Below are 23705 nucleotides of genomic sequence, written 5' to 3' on the forward strand. Positions count from 1 at the left end.
TTGCCAGGCACAGTGGCGTGCACCTGTAGTTCCAGCTACTCAGGAGGCTGAGGTGGGAGGATAGCTTGAGTCCAGGAGATTGAGGCTGCAGTGAGCTATGATGACGCCACTGCACTCCAGCCAGTGACAGAGCAAGACCCTGTCTCAAAATAACAAGCAGGCTGGGTGCAGTGGCTCACGCCGGTAATCCCAGCACTTTGGGAGGCCAAGGTGGGTGGATCACCTGAGGTCAGGAGTTCAAGACCAGCGTGGGCAACATGGTCAAACCCTGTCTCAACTAAAAATACAAAAATTAGCCAGTTGTGGTGGCACGTGCCTTTAATCCCAGCTACTCGGGAGGCTGAGGCAGGAGAATCGCTTAAGCCCGGGAGGCAGAGGTTGTAATGAGCCAAGACTGTACCACTGCACTCCAGCCTGGGTGACAAGAGTGAGACTCCATCTCAAAATAAACAAATAAATAAAATAAAAATAATAAACAATACAAAAAACAGACCAGATAACCTGAACACCTTCCTATTAAATATGCCTGGAAGTGCTCAGAAAAATATAATAAACATCCTTTTAGACTGTGCCAGCTATTAAGGTATTGTCTCTCAGCTCCAAATCTACCGTTATGCTCCGCTTTGTGATGCTGGGGCCTGGACTCCACTAAACCCCATTTCGCATTTGCCAGCGGGCTCCCTGTCAACAGGGAGTGATAAAGGGAAAACAGAAGACAAGAGAAGGCTACAAGAGACTTCCTCCTTCCTGTAGCCTAATGTTTCTTGACAACAGAAGTTGGTTCTTCCCAGTTGCTTTCTAACCTCCCAAAACCAGCCTCCTGCCCCTCAAAGGCACCAGCATCAGCTAAGTAAGGCTCAACAGAAGCCAGCTCCTCCAGGTTCCTCCTATGAGGGCCTGAGAAACCAGCAGCACCAGGCAACACCCTCTCTCCAGAGAATCTGGGTGCAGCTCCTCCAGATCCCTCTAGACTTCTAGGTTCTGGTAACCCCAGCCTTCCTCCCTGTTTTTCAGTCCTGGATGAGAAAACTTCTTTATGCAGTTATTATATCGAAGTTACTTTAATATTCCCTTTTTGCTTTTTCAGCCCTCCACCAAGGCTTTAAACCAATCTCCTTTATGGATTTCACTCTATTGTGTGGTTTCTGTTTTGCTGATTGGATCTGAACTGACATATAGATAAACTGAGCTCTCAAGAAAGTAAGAAAAATCCCCAGGAACCAAAAACAAAGAATTAGTGAGGAGGATTGAGTGAGCTGATGACATAGCTGTCCTAGCAGTGTATGGAATTTATAACACCCTCATAGGTTCAGAAGACAGATCTTGAGTCCACAAAAGGCACTGAGATCCCTGTGCAGAGGCAAGACTCTTAAATTTATACTAAGATAATAAACTAGGAAAAAAAAATCTGTCCAGAGAGAAATAAAAAAGCTTGCCTTGCTCACTTAGTGAGATAGGAGGGAAAAACCTTCTAGGAATTCAAAACAGGCTGGGTGAAGTAGTTCATGCCAGTAATCCCAGCACACTGGGAGGCTGAGGTGGGTTGATTGCTCGAGCCCAGGAGTTTGAGACCAGCCTGGGCAACATGGCAAAACCCTGTCTCTACAAAAAATATAAAAATTTGCTGGGTATGGTGGTGTGCACCTGTAGTCCCAGCTACTTGGTAGGCTGAGGTGGGCGGATTGCTTGAGCCCAGGAGGCAGAGGTTGCAGTAAGCCAAGATCCTGCAACTGCACTCCAGCCTGAGCAACAAAGCCAGACAGATCCTATCTCAAAAAATAAAATAAAATAAAATAAAATTCTAGAAAGCAGAAATTAATCTGTAGTGAAAAACAAACAAACAAACAATCAATCAGTGGTTCCTGGTATCAGAGTGAAAGGAAAAATGGACTGTAAAGAAGTATCAGAGACAGGCGCAGTGGCTCATGCCTGTAATCCCAGCACTTTGGGAGGCTGAGGAGGGCGGATTACCTGAGGTTGGGAGTTCAAGACCAGCATGACCAACATGGTGAAACCCCGTAGCTACTAAAAATACAGAATTAGGTGGGCATAATGGCACATGCCTGTAATCCCAGCTACTCAGGAGACTGAGGCAGGAGAATCGCTTGAACCTGGGAAGCAGAGGTTGCAGGGAGCTGAGATTGCACCACTGCACTCCAGCCTGGGGAACAAGAACAAAACTCCATCTTTAAAAAAAAAAAAAAAAAAGTCCGGGCGCGGTGGCTCAAGCCTGTAATCCCAGCACTTTGGGAGGCCGAGACGGGTGGATCACGAGGTCAGGAGATCAAGACCATCCTGGCGAACAAGGTGAAACCCCGTCTCTACTAAAAAAAAAAAAAAAAAAAAATACAAAAACTAGCCGGGCGAGGTGGCGGGCGCCTGTAGTACCAGCTACTTGGGAGGCGGAGGCAGGAGAATGGCGTGAACCCGGGAGGCGGAGCTTGCAGTGAGCTGAGATCCGGCCACTGCACTCCAGCCTGGGCGACAGAGTGAGAATCCGTCTCAAAAAAAAAAAAAAAAGCATGAGAAATCTTTTGGGGGTGAGAGAAATCCTCTGTATCTCAATTATGGCTTCTGTTTACAGGTGTAGACATCTGCCAAAACTCAACTTTCTTTAAAATTATTACAGACACAAAATTGAAAACATGAGACAAAAACAAGATCATGAAAAACAAGCAGATTTGAAAATGAATCAAAGAGCACTTCCAATAAATGAAAAAGTTAGCTAATAAAAATAAGAATTCAAAAAACAAATCAAACCTAGCTGAAGAGTTAACTAGTAAACTAGAAGATAGATATAAGGAAATTATCCACAAGTTAACACAGAAAAATAGAAATGGAAATTATGAAAGAAGGAATAAGATGTGGACAACAGAATGAGGAAGTTCAACATAAGTTAAGCATGAGATCTGAGAGAGGTAAAGAGGTAATGATTGGGAATTTTTACACAATTAGTGAAAATATATGAAATTTCAGATTAAGGAATTACTATATGCCCCCAGTATATAGTGATTTAAGAAAATTAAATTCACGCCATGTAATGGAAGTACAGAACACAAATGATAGCAAAGAGGATCTTAAAAACAACCAGAAAGAAAGACAGTTACCTACAATTAAATAAGTTAATCTGTAAGCATAGTTCTCAGGAGTAACAACAAAAAGCCAGAATTTCAATGAAAAAACAGTTTCAGTTTTTTATTTATTTATTTTTTTTTTGAGGTGGATTCTCGCTGTGTCGCCCAGGCTGGAGTGCAGTGGCGTGATCTCAGCTCACTGCAAGCTCCGCCTCCCAGGTTCACGTCATTCTCCTGCCTCAGCCTCCCAAGTAGCTGGGACTACAGGCGATCGCCACCACGCCCGGCTAATTTTTTTGTATTTTTAGTAGAGACGGGGTTTCATTGGCCGGGCGCGGTGGCTCACGCCTGTAATCCCAGCTCTCAGGGAGGCAGAGGCGGGAGGATAGCTTGAGCCCAGGAGTTCGAGACCTGCCTGGGTAATATAGCGAGACCCCGTACTCCACAAAAAGGAGACGGGGTTTCACCATGTTAGCCAGGATGGTCTCGATCTCCTGACCTTGTGATCCACCCCCCTGGCCTCCCAAAATGCTGGGATTACCGGCGTGAGCCACCGCGCCCGGTTGAAAAAACACTTTCAAAGTGCTAAGAGGCAATAATTGGAAGCCTAGTACCCAGCTAAACTACCAATCCAGACTGAAAGTGAGCTGGGCAGGAGAATGGGGTGAACCCGGGAGGCGGAGCTTGCAGTGAGCTGAGATTGCGCCACTGCACTCCAGCCTGGGCGACAGAGCGAGACTCCGTCTCAAAAAAAGACTGAAAGTGAAATAAAGATTTTTTAAATGCAGACAGTGTTTACCACTAACAGATTCCCACTGAAGCAAACATCTGGGGGATGTATATATCTATGCATTAAAAAAGGAAGGAATAAAATGCAGGGAAGAACGGTGAAAAAGCCAACAGCAGACATACATGGGTAAAACAAAATAATCACTAACAATACAAAACAATATACATATTTTAATTGAGTTGGGGTCTCACTATGTTGCCCAGGCTAGCTAAGAACTCCTAGGCTCAAGCAATCCTCCTGCCTCAGCCTCCAGAGTAGTTGGGATGACAGGGCAAGCCACCATGCCCAGCTACAAAATAATAATTATTAATTAAAATTGTTCAACATAGAGATGGATTGACTTTGGGAATGATCTCATTCTAGAAAGTACTCACTTTGAGTCTGGACAACACCTTTTGTATGTTTAGTGTACACTGGGTAAGAGGCTGAATTAAATGACCACACCATATATTAGGTTAATGCACAAGTAACTGCGGTTTTTGCCATTACTTTCAACAGCAACAACTGCAATTACTTTTGCACCAACCTAATATCTTCTGATCATAGTTTTATCCATTAAACACAGCTGTCCAAACAGCCGCTGATCAGCTCTGTTCAGCTACCCGAGCAGCGCTATGCCCTCATCTTAACAGTTCTAGAATTCAGTCTTATTTCAAGGCATTCTTCCCACTTCCATGTTCCACATGTGAAAAATAATTCTATGTTTCTTAATTAGCTTTCAGGTAAGACCTTTAAGCTTTTGGAATGTACAGCTTTTCGCTTTGAACTAAAAGCTTAGACATTACAATTAGTCATCCCTTGCTTGAACTTAGGCTAAGAAAATAGTATTTTGGAAGCTTTTACAAAGAAGTATGTGGTTCTTCCTCTAAAGAAGAAAATATCACACAGAAAGAGGGAGAGAAGAAACATACACCCATCTGTGCTGACAGAAAGCACCTTACATGATCCTCACGTTCGCCCCAGATTCTCATATATTCACAGCAGTAAAGAGAGGCCCAACTCCCTCGCCATTAAAGCTTTAACGACCAGACAACCCAGAAGTTTGGAAACATAGAACCAGGCAACAGATACTAGAGAGAGGGAACTATGTATTAAAGCAAGAAAATATCATCACGTTTTCAAGAGGGAGTGCCATTCCAGAAAAGAGGACAGCTTAATACTGAGGTTCAAATGCCACTAAATGAAAACGGGAAAGCGAAGTTCCTGTGCCCTTTCAGCCCAAGAAATTATTCCAAAGCATACATTTATTCCCATTACATGTCGCAAATCCTGCCTGGCCATTAGGATGCAGTGACGAAAAAGTCTCTCATTATCTAGAAGGGCAGACAAACTCGCATAGACTCTTAAAATACGAGATGACAGGCCGGGCCTGGTGGCTCACGCCTGTAATTCAAGCACTTTGGGAGGCCGAGGCGGGCGGACAACGACGTCAGGAGTTCAAGACCAGCCTGGCCAAGACGGTGGAATCCCATCTCTATTAACAATACAAAAATTGGTCGGGCGTGGTGGCGCGCGCCTGTAATCCCAGCTACTTGGGAGGCTAAGGCAGGGAACTGCTTGAACCCGGGAGGCATATCTTGCAGTGAGCCGAGATCGTGCCACTGCACTCCAGCCTGGGCGACAGGGTGAGACTCCGTCTCAAAAAACAAAACAAAACAAAACAAAAAAAACTAACAGATGACAAGCGCTAACTCAGAGGTAAGCAAAAGAGAGTACCCATAGGCGGCAGCATTAACCCAGTGCGCTCCCGCCCACCCACAATCTTCACACAGTCACCCCACTTATAGTCATAAATTTGTACTCTCCGAGGTGCGTGTATGAAACATGTTATCTGTGAGAGTCCGTGGATGAAAAAAACAAACAAAAACAAACAAAAAAATTATTAAAAAAAAAAAAAAGAAAAAGACATAGCTGTTTTGACCAGGGCAACCACCCCCAGGAAGTAGGTAAGGCAGGTAAGGTCACTGTTTACATATATGAAAAGTGAGGCTCAAAATACACTGACCAGTCCAAGACAACGCGCGCCCCCACACAGCACCTTCCCCGTCCCCATTTATGCCCAACCCGCAAAACCCCAAGTAGAGCCAACCTCGCACTGGCTACGTAAACCAGGCCAAGCTAAACATTACAAACCTCAGGCTCCCCATCTTTAAAGTATAACAAGTGGTTAGGAGATTAAAAAGATAAACATTTGGCAGGTCATTGTGGACGGTGTAGCTCAGAAAATGCTGACTACTGCTATTGTTACCGATAAAAGACGAAGATTTTCCAAGACCCGACCCTTCGCTTACAAGCCTTTAAGGAACTTGCCCTACCCCCGACCCCCGTCACCTTCAGACTTAATTCCACAGACACGCCCCCAAACAGACCCTCCCCTTTAAGGCACCCCCGGCTCCTCCCCCTCAGGCGCCTCTCCTCAGAAACCTTACCCCGCTAGATTCTGCCCTTTCGGACTCGGTTACGGAGGAGGCCTTCCGCTCGCAGCGGCCTCTCCAGCACCCCTTTTAGGCCTGGCACCCCTGCAGGTGCCCAGGCCGCACGCCAAACGCGGGCCCACGCCGGTTACCTGGCTGCGCGCTCGCGCTCTGCCTCGCTACTCACCCGAATCGCACTTAGTCCTGGGCTCGCGCCAGCGTTGTGAACGCACAATTAGTTTAAACTATGGCCCCGCCCCCTCGCGCGGCCCTCTGATTGGCCTCTGTCGGCCGTTGACTTACGCGGGGCACGCTTAAGGACCCGGGAAAGGAAGTTTGAGGGCCACTGGGAAAGAGAAGGGGTATCACCGCTTCCGGACCCCGGCCTGGACTTGAAGGCAAAGAGAACCACAAATCCCAGCGTCACCCGCGGCCTTAGAGCCCCGCCCATGACAAACTACAGGTCCCGGTAAGCACCGCGTCAGTTCTTATGGCGCCTGCCGGGTCGTGGTGACGAAAGCAGTTGCCATGGAGTTGCCCTGAGTAACCGTGAGGCAGTGGCACGCCAAGACTGGAGAGGAAGCGACTGCGGGTGAGTCGAGCGGGAAAACAGGAAACCTGTTCTAGGGGACAAGAGATCTATGGAGAAGGGAGGGGCACTCACAGAATGACTAAGAACCTCCCTGCTCGGGTATCTGAGATTTCCCCAACCGACCCTCATCACCTTTCACAGTGAACAAGACACAACACTCACACGGGACAAACTGGGCAAGGGGAACAGAGGGAGGGAAAGGCGTTGAGATATATATCCATACAGATTTGGGGATGCTTAAGAACCTCCCCCAGGGCCAGGAGCGGTGGCTCACGCTTGTAATCCCAACACTTTGGGAGACAAAGGCAGGCGGATCGCTTAAGGCCAGGAGTTCGAGACCAGCCTGAGAAACATGGCGAACCCTGTCTCTACCAAAAATACAAAAAAATTAGCCGGGCTTTGTGGCGCGCTCCAGTGGCCCCACCTGCTAGGGAGGCTGAGGTGGGAGGATCCCTTGAGCCCAGAGATTGAAGTTGCAGTGAGTTGCAGTGATCACGCAACTACACTCCAGCGTGGGCTACAGAGCAATATCCCCATCTCAAAACAAAAGGAAACAAAACAAAACAACGAACCCCACTCCCAACGCAAACATAAGGCTCCCAAAATCGGATGCTTCAAGTTCCAGGCATAACCTGGGAGATCAGAAACGCCCTCAGAAATGGAGTTTTCCTCTGAGGAACTGAGACCTCCTTCCAAGACATGTGGTTAGCATTAGATAGAGTAAATCGCAGTCCCTACCCTAATTCTGGAGATGTAGGAAACTTCCTGGGTCGTGAAGTGCCTCTTTCCTTCCTCTTCCAAGGAGTAAAACCCTTTCTCAACCTGTCCCCAGATTCCCTTTTCTCCCCACACCTTCTCCATGGTCCGCTATTCAGAGCTCTACAGTTAGAGATTCATTCTTTTTAGTCCTCACGACAGATCTATTACATTTAGTAACCTACCCAATGCTTTCACAGTCTGTCTTTTGATACTCTTAACAGCTCTGTGAATCAAAGATATTTATCTTCATTTCACAGATTGGAAAACTGAAACCTAGAGAAAAGGGACTTGCCCAAGGCCACACACCAAATTAGTGACAGAGCTAGAACTAGACTCCAGTTCTCCAGCTTCCAGCTAAGTCTCTTTAGCTTCAGCCTACTGCCTCTATAGCTGAAGGACTTGTTCCAAGGAACAAGTTAAACTGCCCCAGGGAAAACGAACCTGTATGGCCTACTTTGGATTATTTACACTTCCACTGGAATGAATTTCAGATCCTCCCCTGAAAGTTTTAATGGGGAAAAGGAACTAGAGAGACTAAGACAATGAAACTTGAACATTTTTAACTAAACAGGAAACAGAAGTGCTAACACAGCACCCATGTCTGAAGTGACCACCATGATTAGCTGGTTTCCAGCTGGTGGCTAGCTGGCCCTGATTGGTCCACTTACTACCTTAAAGTTCTCCCAGGTTTGGTCCTACGCCTTTTGCTACTGCGCTCTATATTCTCTTCTTGGGTACCCCTCTACACCCACAACTTCATTTTCCACCTGTATGCAAATGTACACAAGTGTGTATCTCTAGCCCAGTCCTCATCTCTAAGCTCCAGATCTATATAGCCAATTGCCTCCTCAACATCTCCTTTAGGATACCTCAAAGGCGGCCGGGCGCGGTGGCTCACGCCTGTAATCCCAGCACTTTGGGAGGCCGAGGCGGGAGGATCACAAGGTCAGGAGATTGAGACCATCCTGGCTAACACGGTGAAACCCCGTCTCTACTAAAAATACAAAAAATTAGCCGGGCATGGTGGCAGGCGCCTGTAGTCCCAGCTACTCGGGAGGCTGAGGCAGGAGAATGGCGTGAACCCGGGAGGCGGAGCTTGCAGTGAGCCCGAGATTGCACCACAGCACTCCAGCCTGGGCGACAGAGCGAGATTCCGTCTCAAAAAAAAAAAAAAAAAAAAGGATACCTCAAAGGCAACCCAAACTCTACATTTCTGAAATTGAAACCAATCTCTGTGTATCCCAACCCTTTCCTCCAAGTCTGGATCTCTTCCAGTGCTCCTACCTTTATCCACAATATACACAAGCCCAAAACCCAAGAGTTAATACCTCTTCCATTTACTTAATACCTCTTCCATTTCCCATCTATCATTAAGTCTTATCAGCTTTACTTCCTGAATATCTTCTATATATGTCCTGCCATATTTGCATACTGCAACCAGAGTAATCCTTCAAAATGCAAAGCTGATAATTGTTCACTCTCTACCCCACCCCCAATTTTCTTTTTTGTTTTTTCAAGGCAGAGTTTCACTCTTGTTGCCCAGGCTGGAGTGCAATGGCACAATCTCGGCTCACAGCAACCTCCTCCCGGTTTCAAGCGATTCTCTTGTCTCAGCCTCCCAAGTAGCTGGGATTACAGGCATGCGCCACCACACCCGGCTAATTTTGTGTTTTTAGTAGAGATGGGGTTTCTTCATGTTGGTCAGGCTGGTCTCGAACTCCCAACCTCAGGTCATCTGCCCACCTTGGCCTCCCAAAGTGCTGAGATTACAGGCGTGAGCCACCACGCCCAGCCAACCCCCATTTAATATTAATACTTTGTGGTTTCCTATTGCTCCCATCTCTCCAGCCTCCAGTCTAACCATACATATTCCTCCTTCTCTCCCCTTCAGTTATATAACCTTTAAGGTCTTCAAAATTTCCAAGTGCCCTTCCACCATAGAACCTTTGCATATAGCAGTCACATCTGCCTGGAATGCTCATTCCACAGCACCCCCTACCCCATAAGTTAATTTGTACTTATCCTTTGGATTTCTCTCAGTCACTTCTTCAGGAATGTCTTCCTGTAGACTGTTCAGACCAGGTCAGATCCCTCAATTACAGCAACCTCATGTCCCTCTCCTTTGTAGTGTTATTTAGTTGCAATTTTTAATGTGTTTGTTAAGCACCTACTACTTGCCAGCACTATGAGATACAACTGTAAGAAAAATATGGTTTCTGCCCTGGTGGTGTTTATGGACATACAGATAGTAAGCAGATAATTATAGTGTTATGAGTGCTACCATGGAAATCATAGCACTATAATTACAGATTTTAGGATAAAGGTAGACTTCTCAGAAAAGTTGAAACCTGATCTGAGCCCTGAAGTAAGAATTAGCAAAGCAAAAGGAGGAGAGAAAAACTATATTCCAAGCAGACAGAGCTGGAAGGAGACACTGTTCCACTTAGAGGCCCAGCAGCAGGTCCGAGGAACTTATGGTGAGTAGTTACATTTGGCTGGACTGCAGAATTGGAGTTGAGATGGTAGTAGAGGCGAGTAAACAGAAGCCAGGTTGAATCTTGGGCCTCCTTTTGGCACCTGGGAATATAACCTCCCAGAATAATTAGATTATGTGGCAGATTTTTCTTTTTTCTTTTCTTTTTTCTTTTGACAGAGTCTTGCTCTGTTGCCCAGACTGGAGTGCAGTGGCACAGTCATAGCTCACTGCAGCCTCGAACTCCTGGGCTTGAGCCATACTCCTACCTCAGCCTCCCAAGTAGCTGGGACTGCAGGTGTGAGCTGCCATGCCTGGCTAAATACGTGGCAGATTTTTCATAGCAGTCTTTGATTTTTTTTCTACCATCAGTCCATCATCAGAAACTCTCAGGCCAGGCTGTTCAATCTCCTATCAGATTTATGTGATTATTACCTCAAAGCTTCCTGTGTTATCATGTTGCAACTTGCCTGAGAGAGGTCAGGAATAGGCTAGCAACAATCAAATTACAAACTTCAGTGATTTCCCAAAACTGAAAACAGTTTTCTGTCAACTTGGAATTGGTTAAATAAAGTTAAATTAAGTGAATAACATTAAAGTAAGATACATAGGATAAAATACTTTGCAACTACTAAAAAGGGTAATAATCTACAACAATTCGAAAATTTAAAAATAGGCTTATAAAGGAATATTGTTTATTTAAAAATATACATAATCTAGGCCGGGCACAGTGGCTCACACCTGTAATCCCAGCACTTCGGGAGGCCAAGGTAAGTGAATAGCTTGAGCCCAGGAGTTTGAGACCAGCCTAAGCAACATGGCAAAACTGTGTCTCTACAAAAAAAAATACAAAAATTAGCAGGGTGTGGTGACGTGTGCCTGTAGTCCCAGCTACTTGGGAGGCTGAGGTGGTGGGATTGCCTAAGCCCAGGAGGCAGAGGTTGCAGTGAGCTGAAGTGGCACCACTGCACTCCAGCCTGCGCAACAGAGTGAGACCTTGTCTAAAAAAAAAAAAAAAAAAAAAAAAGAAAGAAAAAAGAAAACCACGCATGTGCGTGTGTGTATGTATAAAACCTTATTAGCTATACATTCTAGGAGGTTATATTCCCAAACTGTTAATGGAGATTCAAACTTTGAGTTCCTATTTGATGTACTTCTCCATGTCATTTCACTTTATTCATCTATCATCTATCATATTAGCTTTTACAATTAAAAAACAAAACAGTTAAAGATACTGTCAATTTGGAAATGAGAAATTCCAGTTCTGAAACAAGGCAGGTATTCCCCTAACCTTGTTATTCATCAAGTCAGTCAGTCTGGACAGATGAAGGTGCTGGCATCTGATTATCTCCTGGTCATAAGCCAGAATAGCAGATGGGAAAGACTGACTCCAAAAACACAGCCACAGGATTAAGCATGGCAGCATCAAGGCTTTGTCAGTTCTCTCCAGCAGTCAAGCTCTCTATGTGATACCCTGAAGACTCCATTAATTCCTTCATTTCTTCTTTCATTTTTCCATTGTCCATCCATTTTCATTTGTCCATCAAACCTTTAGTGAATGTGCATTTTTTTTTTTTTTTTTTGCCAGGTTCAATGTAGGGTAATGATGAGAAGGGAGAAAGAAGTCTGAGTCTTGTCCCTGTCCTCAGGCTTACAGGGAGTAAACAAAGTTGGTTATAATGAAATTAACAAAGAATACAACCGCTTCCATTTATTGAGCACCTGATGCCAGATGTACAATAGTTCTCAAAGTAGGGTTTGTCTCCATTTCACAGATGAGTAAACAGGCTGAAATAAAATTTTGTTCAATAAAATTTTGTTCAAAGTACAGTGGGGGCATGCCGAAGTTAGCTATTGCTGTGTAACAAACCATCCCAAAACACAGTGGCTTAAGATAATAAACATTTATTATTGCTTCTAAGTCTTAGAGTCAGCTGGATGGTTCTTCTGGTTTGGCTGGGCTTACTCATGTGTCGGCAGTCATCCGTGGGTTGGGTGACTCTCCTGATCTTGACTGGGGGTAGGCTGACTGTGGGTTAGTCTAGGATGGCTTCAGCTGGAATCAATGGCTCCTTCGCATGTCTCTCACCTACACATCTCATAACCCTTCAGCAGATCAGCCATGTTCTCATGGCACTGGCAGAGAGCAAGAAGGCAGGCCTCCTTTAACGCTTCTGTTTGTTTCATGTTTATCAACATCCCACTGGCTAAAACAAGTCACATGTCTGGGCCCAGCATCAGAGTGAGATGGAACTATAATGTTATAGGCAAAAAGGGATGGTTACAGGGGAGACCATGAATAGGGATCATCAAAACAATCAGCCTAACACAGGATACATTAACCAATTTTATCTGGAAAAGAAAGGCTTTATAGAAGAGGGTACACTAGAACTGAGTGTTGAAACATGAGAGAGTATTCACTAAGTGGGCAGCTGTTACTTGGAACTGGATGCAGGCTGGTTTGCCACAATCAACAGAAACTCAGCAGGTCTTTCTGTGCTCATGACAGAGTTCTATTATTTGTATCTTGGCTTCATTTCTTCTGGTCAGGCACAGAGCAGCAAGCACTCAACAAATGTTTGCTGAATTGAACTGAATATCTTACTGTGAACAAGGTGTGGACTGAAACAGCTGAACCTGGGAGCCAATTGTTAGAACAGCTTAGCATCAACTCTTCTAAAACAGAAATCCTCAGAATTGGCAGTTTCTCATTCATTCATCCCACAAACATTTTCTGAGTGCCTGTTGTAAACCTGGTTCTATGTTGGATAATGAATAAGATGCGATACTAGCTCACAGCCTGGGCTACAGCTTAAATGCAGAAGGCTAAAAATTTAACCAGCTTCTTGGGGCTCCATTTGTAGTACTAATTCAGAAAATGCAACAGGAGCTGGTGCTACACAAAATCAGAAGTCTTTAGGAACTGCATTGGGGTTCTCTGATAGTCAAGAAAACTAACAGTAAAAATCTGCCCTTAAGTATTTCAAGTTAAAATCCATGTTCAGTGGTGCATAACTCTGGGGTACCAACCCAGTATTTACTTCGAGAAAAGTATCCAATCTTGTTCAAAGGTATCAAATCTGTTGTACGTGCTGAAGTGGGATGGGCTTCTGTATAAGCTAGGTTCCTCTAGTTCTATAGTACACAGCAGGTTCCTCTATTTTTACAAAAGAATAAAGTGTTCTTGGCCGGGCGTGGTGGCTCAAGCCTGTAATCCCAGCACTTTGGGAGGCCGAGACGGGCGGATCACGAGGTCAGGAGATCGAGACCATCCTGGCTAACACGGTGAAACCCCGTCTCTACTAAAAATACAAGAAAATTAGCCGGGCGAGGTGGCGGGCGCCTGTAGTCCCAGCTACTCGGGAGGCTGAGGCAGGAGAATGGCGTGAACCCAGGGGGGCGGAGCTTGCAGTGAGCCGAGATCACGCTACTGCACTCCAGCCTGGGGCACAGAGCAAGACTCCGTCTCAAAAAAAAAAAAAAAAAAAAAAAAAAAGAATAAAGTGTTCTTTGTTGTCTGCCTGTAGATTTAATATCTAAAAGATTCAAGTCTCCCTAATTGACAATCCATGCCCATGGGACCAGTTCATAACAGAAGCTGTGAAGTGACTCAAGCTGGCACTTCCCCAAAGCTCAGTTGGGACTGCTATTTTTTTTTCAGAACAAGACATTCATTTTCCTCTAAACCTACTGAACTCTATCCATGTATATGTTAAATTGCCAAAAAAAAAAAAAGAATTTACTTGAACTGTATTAAGCTTCAACTGAATTATAAGATATCAGGTCCTTGGTTTTCAACAGAAATTCTTTCTTTTTTCTCTTTTCTTCTTTTTTTTTTTTTTTTTTCTGAGACAGGGTCTTGCTCTGTCGCCTAGGCTGGAGTGCAGTGGCACAATTATAGCTCACTGCAACCTCCAACTCCTAGGCTCAAGCAATCCAACTGCCTCAGCCTCCCGAGTAAGAAATTCCACTTTAAGGTTGTTTGCCAATTTCATTGTCTCTGCAAACTAATTTATCCTTTGAATCCAATGATGAGAACTGCAATCCCAAGGTTTCTCTTTTTGCTTTGGCTGCCAGGAATTTCACAGCTAAATGTAGGCTTAGATTCTTAAAGTGCCTGGCACATCTCTCTCTTCCTGTAATCTAGTTTCTGATCTTTCTCTTCCATTTTTAACTTTCTAATCTGCACTGTCCAGTATGGTAGCCACTAGTCATGTACATTTGACAGGTAGGCTGGTCCAAATTGGGATGTGCTGTAAGTGTAAAATATCTCAGAAGGTTTTAATATTGATTACATATTGAATGATTTTTTGATATACTGGGTAAAATAAAGTTAATAAAATTAACTTTACCACTTCATTTTACTTATTTTGGCTACTAGAAAATTTTAAATTATATATGTGGCTTGCATTTGTGACATTATATTTCTAGTGGACAGCACTATTCTGCAAATCATCTGTTTTATGACTGTGTTATTATTGTAAACCTGAAATCCTTTTGGAAAGCAGGTGAAGTAATACAAACAATAATACAAAGGTGGCAGCAGTGGATGGAATGAGAAAGGGGAGGTCGACTGGGACAAGTTCTTGTCCTATATCCTTATCAATTTGTCTTTTGCTTGTGTGATTCACACACAAACCCCTTGTTAAAGTGTGTTGTCAGCTCTCTTTATCCCAGGTGAGTAGTATTCTCATGGTTCTCCCTTGTCTCCAGAAAAACCTCAGCTTTACTTTAGCTAACAAATTGGAAACCATCTGATAAGACAATTCACACCACATTGCAAGTGACTGATAACAACATTGTGTTCATCCCTCTCAGGGAGTATTTCCATTTTAACCGGAAACAATCCCTGAACCCACAGGAATGAATCCCTAATGGTGGAGTTTCAGGCATCAGTGACAGGTGAGAGGTAGACTCTGGTTTTGTGTGTGTGTATGTTTATATGTGTATGGCTACATTCAGGATAGGGCTGAAAGTAGGGTCTTTGGATGGAAAGGTAATGGAGCTGACACAGAAGCCAAGTGGAGAAGGTGGCAAATCCCCAGCTGGGCCAGACTGAGAGGGGCAGTCAGACACCAGTCAGATGTGGTGCAGGCCCTCAGGGATTTGTTAAGCAATAGAATAGCCCAGTTGATGTCACCAGAGGGTGGATATCAAGACAGTCTCCATGGTAGCTACCGTAGAGTAACAGAAAGGGTCTCAGAGTCAGGAGATTATGACTGCAGTCTACAACTGACTCATTGGCTTAACTCTGGGCAAGTCCTTTTACCCCTTGGGTTTCAGTTTCTTCATCTGGCATTTTCCAGACAAAGAAATGGGTGTTACAACTCTCAAATGAGTTCTAAGAGATGTGAAGGTGCTCTGAGAAGTAGAAAATGCTCTATACATGCAAGGAATCGTGATTCGTATCTTAAAATGGAAATACAGCCAGGCAGACCTAGAGTAGTAGAGGATAGAAAGCAGGGATGGAAGACTATGGGGAAACCTGAAGGCCAGTGTACTTGAAACACCTGTCTTTCTCTGTCCTCCCAGGCTGAACCCGGACTCCCAGGGCACCTGCTTTCACCTGATGAATGATGGCCTGAACTATGAACAAACGGGACTATATGAACACTTCGGTACAGGAGCCCCCTCTTGACTACTCCTTCAGAAGCATCCACGTCATTCAAGGTCAGCCCCCAGAGCACAGCACTCCACTCACTAAGGCAGCAGGCCCAGTGTGGTCCCCAGGGAGAAACCATAATCTTCTACTTAAAAACCTAAAGAGATTCTTCCTATATGCTTGCAGATGTGTTGTTACTGTCTTTTGGAGGGTAGGGGAGAGTGAGAGGTTTTTTTTTTTTTGTCTTTTTGTTTGTTTTGTTTTTGCCCCTGACACAGCCCCAGGAGATCCTAAGAACATGTGCCCCTGTTTGTTTTTTTTAAGGAGCAAATCTGAAAGGAAACAGGGGGCTATCACAGTAGTTGATCATCTTTAAAAGAAGCCAGGCTACAGCAGGAAAGTCAAGTGGAAGAAAACTGGGAAGCCAGTCTACCAGCCAATAGTTTTATTCTCCTGTTTTTACCTGAAGAGAGGAGGAAAACACAGGCTCCTATGGAGTCCCAGCAAGTAGGCAAAACCCTTCTCCTCTGTCTGCAGACACAAGCCTATTCTGACTGGCCAAACATGAGGGGTCTTATCAACAAACCGGCATAGTTCCAGTTTAAATACTTACTGACAAATTTCTTACACTCATTCCAGCCATATCCAAGTTTATTCCATCATCATCTACACTTATTGCAGATTCCAACACTGCCCACACTCGCTACCATTTTGCCATTCAATGTCTTTGTAAATGGGTAGCTAGTCCCTTCAGGAGGGAACATAGGGAGGCTCTCAGCCATGTCATATTCCCAATGAGTCATTCATTCTTCCTAGGGAAGTTCTGCCATCCCTGGCTTTTGTTATCTGCTCTTTCATTAAAGCATCAGTCCATCTGTCCTCACAGAATACACGTTAACATCCACTGTTTTAGAACTATTATTTGGCTTTAATCTTCTCTCAGGCAATTGGTAGCCACCACCTTTAAGCTCGGGAAGCTGGCAAATAGCACCAGTCTTAGCTTGGGTTTAGGGTCTACTTGCGTTATCATCAGCCACAGTGGTAACTCATATTTGTTCTCTCACGAGCACACAGCCACCTACTGTGATCTTTATTGTGCACTGCATCACTTCTGATGTAGTCCATGTTTCACAAGGGGTTTTAGCTGCAATAGTAACTATCTCTAAGACAGGTGAAATGACAGAGGTGGAAGTATACCTCCTACCTATCATGGGAGTTTCTGACTCTGATGGAGGAGGTGTAGCTCTGCCCTCTGTGGAGTCCCCAGAATTGGGAGAGAGACAAGCAATACCAAGGGTAACTCTACATCACAAAACGTAATTGGTACAGATGCCCCATCCTTCTTTCGACCATTCAGTATTTACTGAGCACTTACTATTAAGCATTTATATATGTGTGTGTGTTTGTGTGTGTGTGTGTCATATGTATATGCCAGGTATTGTGCTCCTTGCTAGATGTGTGAGAGGCATATCAAAGGCCCAAAAGGTCAGAGTCCCTTCAGATTCCCCAGAGCTTCTGAAAAACTTATTTACAGCTGGGGTTAAGGGATACAATAGAGTTTGGGGGTACTTGGCACACTATTTGCTGAATGAATACATATTACAGAATATGAAATGGCAGTGCCTTTGGAAGCCATCTAATCTGTGCTCCCACCAACCCAGATCCTCTAACTTTTCACAAACCTAGAGTGTTAAGGAAGTCTCCCACCATATTCACCTACCAACCCCTTCCAGTTTGTGGTTGAGGGATGACACAGGGAAGTTCTATCAAACTAACTTGTATTCTGACAGATGGAAACAGCTACATGGCAGCCTTTCAGAGAAAGGAAAACAGGAACATAGTTTCCCAGATCTTCCTGGAGCTAAACGCTCCCCAGTTCTCAAAGCACCGATATTTGTGGTCCAGCTTCCAGACCTGCTTTGGCCTACTCTGAACAAGGAACTTTACAGATTCTTAGGCAGTATAGTGCGTTGGTGGAATCTGAGAGGAGCAGCAACCTGTGGCAGCCTGGATATACCACTCCATCCCTGATAAGAGCAGCTCTAGCCAGCATCAAGTTTTAGGCAACTCCGTCCCACCAGTGATTCCCTCTGAGCTTGGCCTCCAGCCCATGCTCAGTGGCATTCCCCAAGCTGCTACCTTATCACATGGGGCACTAGTTCATGTGGGGTTATTTTGACCTTAATTTTGATTCATCTGTGTCATTCTATTTCAGGGTTTTCAGGAGGTGTAGGGAGGGAGGCAGGATTAGGAATTCATGAGCTGGGGGACGCCGTTCTAGTACCCTCCTGCAACCTCAGGCCCCAACTGTGGGTCCTGCTCACTCTAGGACTAAGGCAGAGAGCCATCTGGTGGATGCTGCCTGACCTGCAGCTGAGGAGGAGGCGAGGTGGGGGTGGAAGGGCAAAGGGTGTCCCTCCAGTAGAGAGCAGAAAAGAGAGTGAAGAAAGCTGGCTAGCTTCGGCAAATACTACATACTTCCTTCCCTAGAGGTGAACTAGGAAACCAAAGGCTTAGCAGCAATGGGAAAAATACAGTTACCTCAGGCAGACCTGGCATCTGGTTCTGACTCTACGACTTTGAACTTGGGCAAGGCCCATCCTCTTTCTGGACCTCATTTTGAAAAAGTAGGAGTGAGGGTTTGGGGTGTTCCATACACCTGGGTTTTAACATAATCCTATTCCCTATTCTCTCTCCTCCTCAGCCAAACTTTCTGAGGATGTTGTTTATGCTAACTGCTCATATCCATTCACTCTTTTTTTGGTAGAGACGGGGTTTCATGATGTTGCCCAGGCTGGTCTCAAACGCCTAGGCTCAAGCAAACCTCCTCCCTTGGCCTCCCAAAGTGCTGGGATTACAGGCATGAACCCAGCCTCCATTCACTCTTGAACTCAACTCACTTCAATCTGGCTTCTACCCCCAGACCCTTGCCATTCCACTGAAGCAGCCCTTACCAAGGTTACCAGGGACTTCTAAGTTGCCAGAATTACTTTTTAGTCCTTACCTCCCTGGAACTTACTACTATAAACTATTTACTCCCTGAACATCTTTAAACTGTCCTCTCCTGATTTTCCCTGATTATTTAACTTCTCTAATGGATTCTTCTTCCTCTCTGACCTTCCTCCCTACCCTCACTCTCCATGAGGAATCTCATCTCTTTCCCTAACTTGTATGCCTTCTTTGCTAACGATTCTCAAGTCTGTGTCTCCTGAGCTTCCGACCTTCATCTCCAACTACCTACTTGGCTTCTCCACCTTTTTGTACAGGAACTTCGAACACACCAAAGCTAAGCCTGAACTCATCACCTTCCCAATGCTGTTTCTTCTTCCCGTAATTCCTTACTAGTTAATACAACTGGCCACCACCCTTTAATATTCTTCTACCTTTACATCCAGTCAACCAAATTATGTTGATTGTAGGTCCGTCCCTCTCATGTCTTGCTTGGATGACTCAAACAGCCAAATTGGTCATTCGGTCCAACTCACTCCCTAAAATCCATATTCCACACTGACACTTCACAGTGATCTTTCTGAAATAAAAGATTTGAATCATTTGCTTTAAAAACTCTGGTGCCTTCCCATTACCTACAGGGTAAAGCCCAAGATCCTTAGCCTGGCATTCGAGACTTTTGACTAGATTCCTGCCTCTTCTTTTCCTCTTTGTCCTCCTTGTGCAGTGCGTGCGAGCACTTGTGTAGGCACACACACCTGCCCCAGACTCCCCGGCTGTCCTGTACCTCTACTTTTCTTCATGCTGTTCCCTGCCTTTTTACCCTTCTTTGCCTGAAAAACATCTCCTAATCCACTGAGATTCAGTTCAGGCTTCACCTGCCCTGGGAAACCTCCCTGAGCTCCCATACTGGGTCAATAGCCTCTCTTCTGTGCTGCTACGAAACGACTATTATATAGCACTTATCACATCATATTGCCAGTTTGCTCCCATCTTGCCCGTATAAGCTCCTCTAAGGCACAAATGTCTGCTCTCTGCCCTATTACTCATACAAAGTCTGCAACAGACTGTCTCTCATTTTGTTTATCACTGTATATCCAGTACCTGGCATACTGCAGGTACTCAACATTAATGGAAAGAGAGGGAGGATGTCAGAGTGTATTCCACTGAAGTGAATTCTATAGGCTTTACCAGTGGTTAATTCAGGATTTTGTGTTATCATCTACTCGGCTCAAGCCCAACAATTCTCGTTCTTAGTTTTCCTCAACCTGACACTGATTTGGTATACAAAAGACCCAGTGGTACAGTGGACATGAGAAGTCCATGTAACCTGAAAAGCCAAGAGTTTGAGATAGAAGTCTCTGGGCCTTAATCTAAACTTACTGATTGCTGGAAGCTATGGGACAGGGTTGCACTAGACTCAGCTACAGCTTGGATGGCTAATCTTCCCAGCTCTGTCCCTTCCCACCCCCTCAAGCCAGAAAAGCAAAGATGATACCCAAGTCTCACTTTGTCCCCACAGACCTGGTAAATGAGGAGCCAAGGACAGGACTACGACCACTGAAGCGTTCAAAGTCAGGGAAATCACTGACCCAGTCCCTGTGGCTGAATAACAATGTTCTCAATGATCTGAGAGACTTCAACCAGGTGGCTTCACAGCTGTTGGAGCACCCAGAGAACCTGGCCTGGATCGACTTGTCGTTTAATGACCTGACTTCCATTGACCCTGTGAGTTCCTAACACTAGGAATCCAGTCGGGGAAGCCTGAAGCCACTTTGTTCAGCCCCCAACCTCTCCACTCCTACGTGTTATCAAGGAAGTAGTGAGGCAGCATGGTGCAGTCAAGGCTAGGGGGCCAGACAGATGTAGGTTCAAATCCTGGGTTTGCCTCTTACTGACTTTGAGCAAGCTACCTAACTTCTCAAAACTGCAGCCTCCTTGTCTGAAAAATGAGGATAATACGCCAGTATCATAAAGGTTTTGTGAGGATTGAACAAAAGTACATGAAAACCAACAAACAACTGGTACATCAGAGGCTGAGGTAAAATTGTAACTGTCACTGGGCACCCACTGTGTCCTAAGCTGGGTTCTCCTGTGGAAGAGGTAGTCAATAAAAGTACAGCACTTACTTTCTGTGAACTCAGATTCAAGTTTTTTTTTTTTTTTTTTTTTTTTTTTTTTTTTTTTTGAGGCGGAGTCTCGGTCTGTCGCCCAGGCTGGAGTGCAGTGGCCGGATCTCAGCTCACTGCAAGCTCCGCCTCCCGGGTTCACGCCATTCTCCTGCCTCAGTCTCCCGAGTAGCTGGGACTGCAGGCGCCCGCCGCCTCGCCCGGCTAGTTTTTTGTATTTTTTAGTAGAGACAGGGTTTCACTGGGTTAGCCAGGATGGTCTCAATCTCCTGACCTCGTGATCCGCCGGTCTCGGCCTCCCAAAGTGCTGGGATTACAGGCTTGAGCCACCGCGCCCGGCCAGATTCAAGTTTTAAGAAATAAAGTTTGGCCTTTTCTGGTCCAAGATCCCTAAGAGGGGAAAGGAGCTGGAGCATGACTTGGAAACTATTCCCCTGGTGTGGTGATCTCAATTTAATCAGTATTTTAAAAGCTTCTTATGTGCCTAGCATGATACTCTCTTCCCGTTGCTCGCTGTGATAGAATCGTAGATCACCAAAGCTGGAAAGGTCTTCAGTGAAGGGGCAACTAAGGCTGAGAGAGAGGCAGGAGAGGCAAGTCAGTGGCAGTGCTGGTACCCAGGCCCATCCTCCTGACCCTCAGATCACAGCTCCTTTTCAGTGTGATGCCCTGTATGTCTTAAAAGGTAAATAACAGTAGATTAGAGTCATACAGTATGGCTGTGGAGGGTTGGAGTGGAGGGCAGGTTGTTGCCCACATTCTTTCTTCTCTGCCCACAAATCAGCCCTGAGCAGAGATTAAGGGTCCTGTCCTGTCTAGCCTGGCTTTTGGTTTCCTTCCCCAACAGGTCCTAACAACTTTCTTCAACCTGAGTGTCCTCTATCTTCACGGCAACAGCATCCAGCACCTGGGGGAGGTGAATAAGCTGGCTGTCCTTCCTCGGCTCCGGAGCCTGACACTCCATGGGAACCCCATGGAGGAAGAGAAAGGGTATAGGTAAGTGCCCTGCCCCTGGAGGTAGGGTCTAGCTGGGCTCCCCTAAGGGAAAGGAGGAGGAGAAACAAGAAATCTAAGACCATTCTTCTGCCATGCTTAGACCTGGGAAGTGGGTAGCCGACCTCTAAGCATTCCTTGCTCTCAGTCAGGATAAACTTAATCTTCCCCAAACTATGCTCAAGTCCCTCCATTCCTTGCAGTCTGGGAAGACAACAGCAACTGGTGGAGGGGGAAGGGGATTTTGGTGTGGGGTCTGGCCCCTAGCCTGAGTCTTCCCCACAGGCAATATGTGCTGTGCACCCTGCCCCATATCACCACGTTCGACTTCAGTGGGGTCACCAAAGCAGACCGCACCACAGCTGAAGTCTGGAAACGCATGAACATCAAGCCCAAGAAGGCCCGGATCAAGCAGAATACACTTTGAGGCTCCCACGACCCTAGTAGTCCTAAAGGCCTGAGAATAGACAGCATGGTTTGACAATAAATGATTTGAGCTGTTGAGCAGATGAGAAGTCACTTACACCTTGTAGAGATGTTCTCTAACTCAGGCAACTGCAAGTAGCTCTAGCCTTTTCTTTTTTTTTTTTTTTTTTTGAGACAGAGTCTCACTCTGTTGCACAGGCTGGAGTACAGTGGCACGATCTTGGCTCACAGGAACCTCTGCCTCCCAGGTTTAAGAGATTCTCCTGTCTCAGCCTCTCCAGTAGCTGTGATTATAGGCGCACACCACCATGACTGGCTTTTTTTTTTTTTTTTTTTTTTTTTTGAGACAGTTTCGCTCTTGTTGCCCAGGCTGGAGTGCAGTGGTACGATCTCAGCTCGCTGCAACCTCCACCTCCCAGGTTCAAGCAATTCTCCTGCCTCAGCCTCCTGAGTAGCTGGGATTACAGGCGCCTGCTACCACACCCAGCTAATGTTTTACATTTTAGTAGAGACAAGATTTCGCCATGTTGGCCAGGCTTGTCTCGAACTCCTGACCTCAGGTGATCCACCCACTTCAGCCTCTCAAAGTGCTGGGATTACAAGTGTAAGCCACCACCCCTGGCCTTTTTTTGTATTTTTAGTAGAGATGGGGTTTTGCCATATTGGCCAGGCTGGTCTCGAAATCCTGACCTCAGGTGATCCGCCCACCTCAGCTTCCCAAAGTGCTACGATTACGGGTATAAGCCACTATTCCTGGCCAGCTCTAGTCTTATTTTGCTGAAAAAGTGAGGCAATTGAGGGAAAGGCCTGCTGGTCTGGGACTGGAGACCTGGGTTTACCACATAGCCTTGGGAAATTTATCTAACTTTCTGGGCCCCTTTGTACTTTTCAGCTTAGAGATTTGGGGGTTAAAGTAGATCAGTAATTTCCAAACTCTTCAGAGTACCAGGGTCTGTAGAGATGCCTCACAGGCTTCCATGACAGGCCAAGAAGATGGGCTATGATCTCTGAAACCAGCCCCCACTTCAATCAGATCAAAGTTAATTCCATTCTATGTTTTATATGCTGGGATGCTGCTTAGGATTTCATTTGATAAAAAGAATCTTCTGCTTAAAAACATTTGCTTGCTGACTCCATATTACGTATTCCCAGAAGAGTCTGGTCTGCTTTCACTCTCCACCCGTCGACCTGCAGTGTCTCCCTTCACCCCCAGGGGCTGCTGGTAATTCCACTGAGTCTGAGGCAGGGCCCCCAAGAATCAAAGCTGCCTCAGATTCAGGTCTGTTCAGCTTTGACAGTGTTCCCATCATCACTGGACAAGGGACAAGAACAGTCTCATCCAATCTGAGGTTAGCCCAAGCCAGGTCTCAGCTAGGAGCTGACACCCTAAACCCTTATCTCCTGGATTCATCTTCAGTGCCTCTGCAAGATGCCCCCTGCCCCGCATCTTACTCTCATAGACCTGAGTAGTCAAAAGTAGAATGGATAGGACAGAGGGGCCAGA

At 45.5% G+C, this 23705-nt stretch overlaps 2 protein-coding genes across 11 annotated transcripts in view; one reads left to right on the forward strand and one right to left on the reverse strand.

The window, feature by feature from the left end:
• Positions 1 to 6697, reverse strand: part of LOC105468693 (nuclear mitotic apparatus protein 1) — an 80373-nt gene extending 73676 nt beyond the window's left edge. The window contains exon 1 of one of the 4 annotated variants that reach the window (XM_011718919.2): positions 6582 to 6697. The gene's annotated coding sequence lies outside the window, so the exon portion shown is untranslated. The other 3 variants (XM_011718916.3, XM_011718918.2, XM_011718917.2) reach the window with 3 other exon arrangements.
• Positions 6609 to 22279, forward strand: LOC105468691 (leucine rich repeat containing 51). 7 transcript variants are annotated; one of them, XR_011610904.1, is made up of 7 exons: positions 6732 to 6870; positions 14921 to 15004; positions 15635 to 15772; positions 20176 to 20381; positions 21305 to 21467; positions 21630 to 21778; positions 22061 to 22279. XR_011610904.1 is itself a non-coding variant. In XM_011718908.2 (6 exons), exons 3-6 carry the CDS (start codon positions 15691 to 15693, stop codon positions 22200 to 22202), a joined length of 579 nt encoding a protein of 192 aa, XP_011717210.1. In that variant the 5' UTR covers positions 6609 to 6747; positions 14921 to 15004; positions 15635 to 15690; the 3' UTR covers positions 22203 to 22279. The 7 variants fall into 7 exon arrangements, 6 of the variants coding, with proteins under 6 accessions (XP_011717210.1, XP_011717211.1, XP_011717209.1 ...); XM_011718908.2 differs by lacking the exon at positions 21305 to 21467 and having other exon boundaries at positions 6609 to 6747; XM_011718907.2 differs by lacking the exon at positions 21305 to 21467.
• Positions 22280 to 23705: the final 1426 nt, after the last annotated feature.

This window comes from Macaca nemestrina, chromosome 12, assembly GCF_043159975.1.
Source record: "Macaca nemestrina isolate mMacNem1 chromosome 12, mMacNem.hap1, whole genome shotgun sequence".
NCBI lineage: Eukaryota > Metazoa > Chordata > Mammalia > Primates > Cercopithecidae > Macaca > Macaca nemestrina.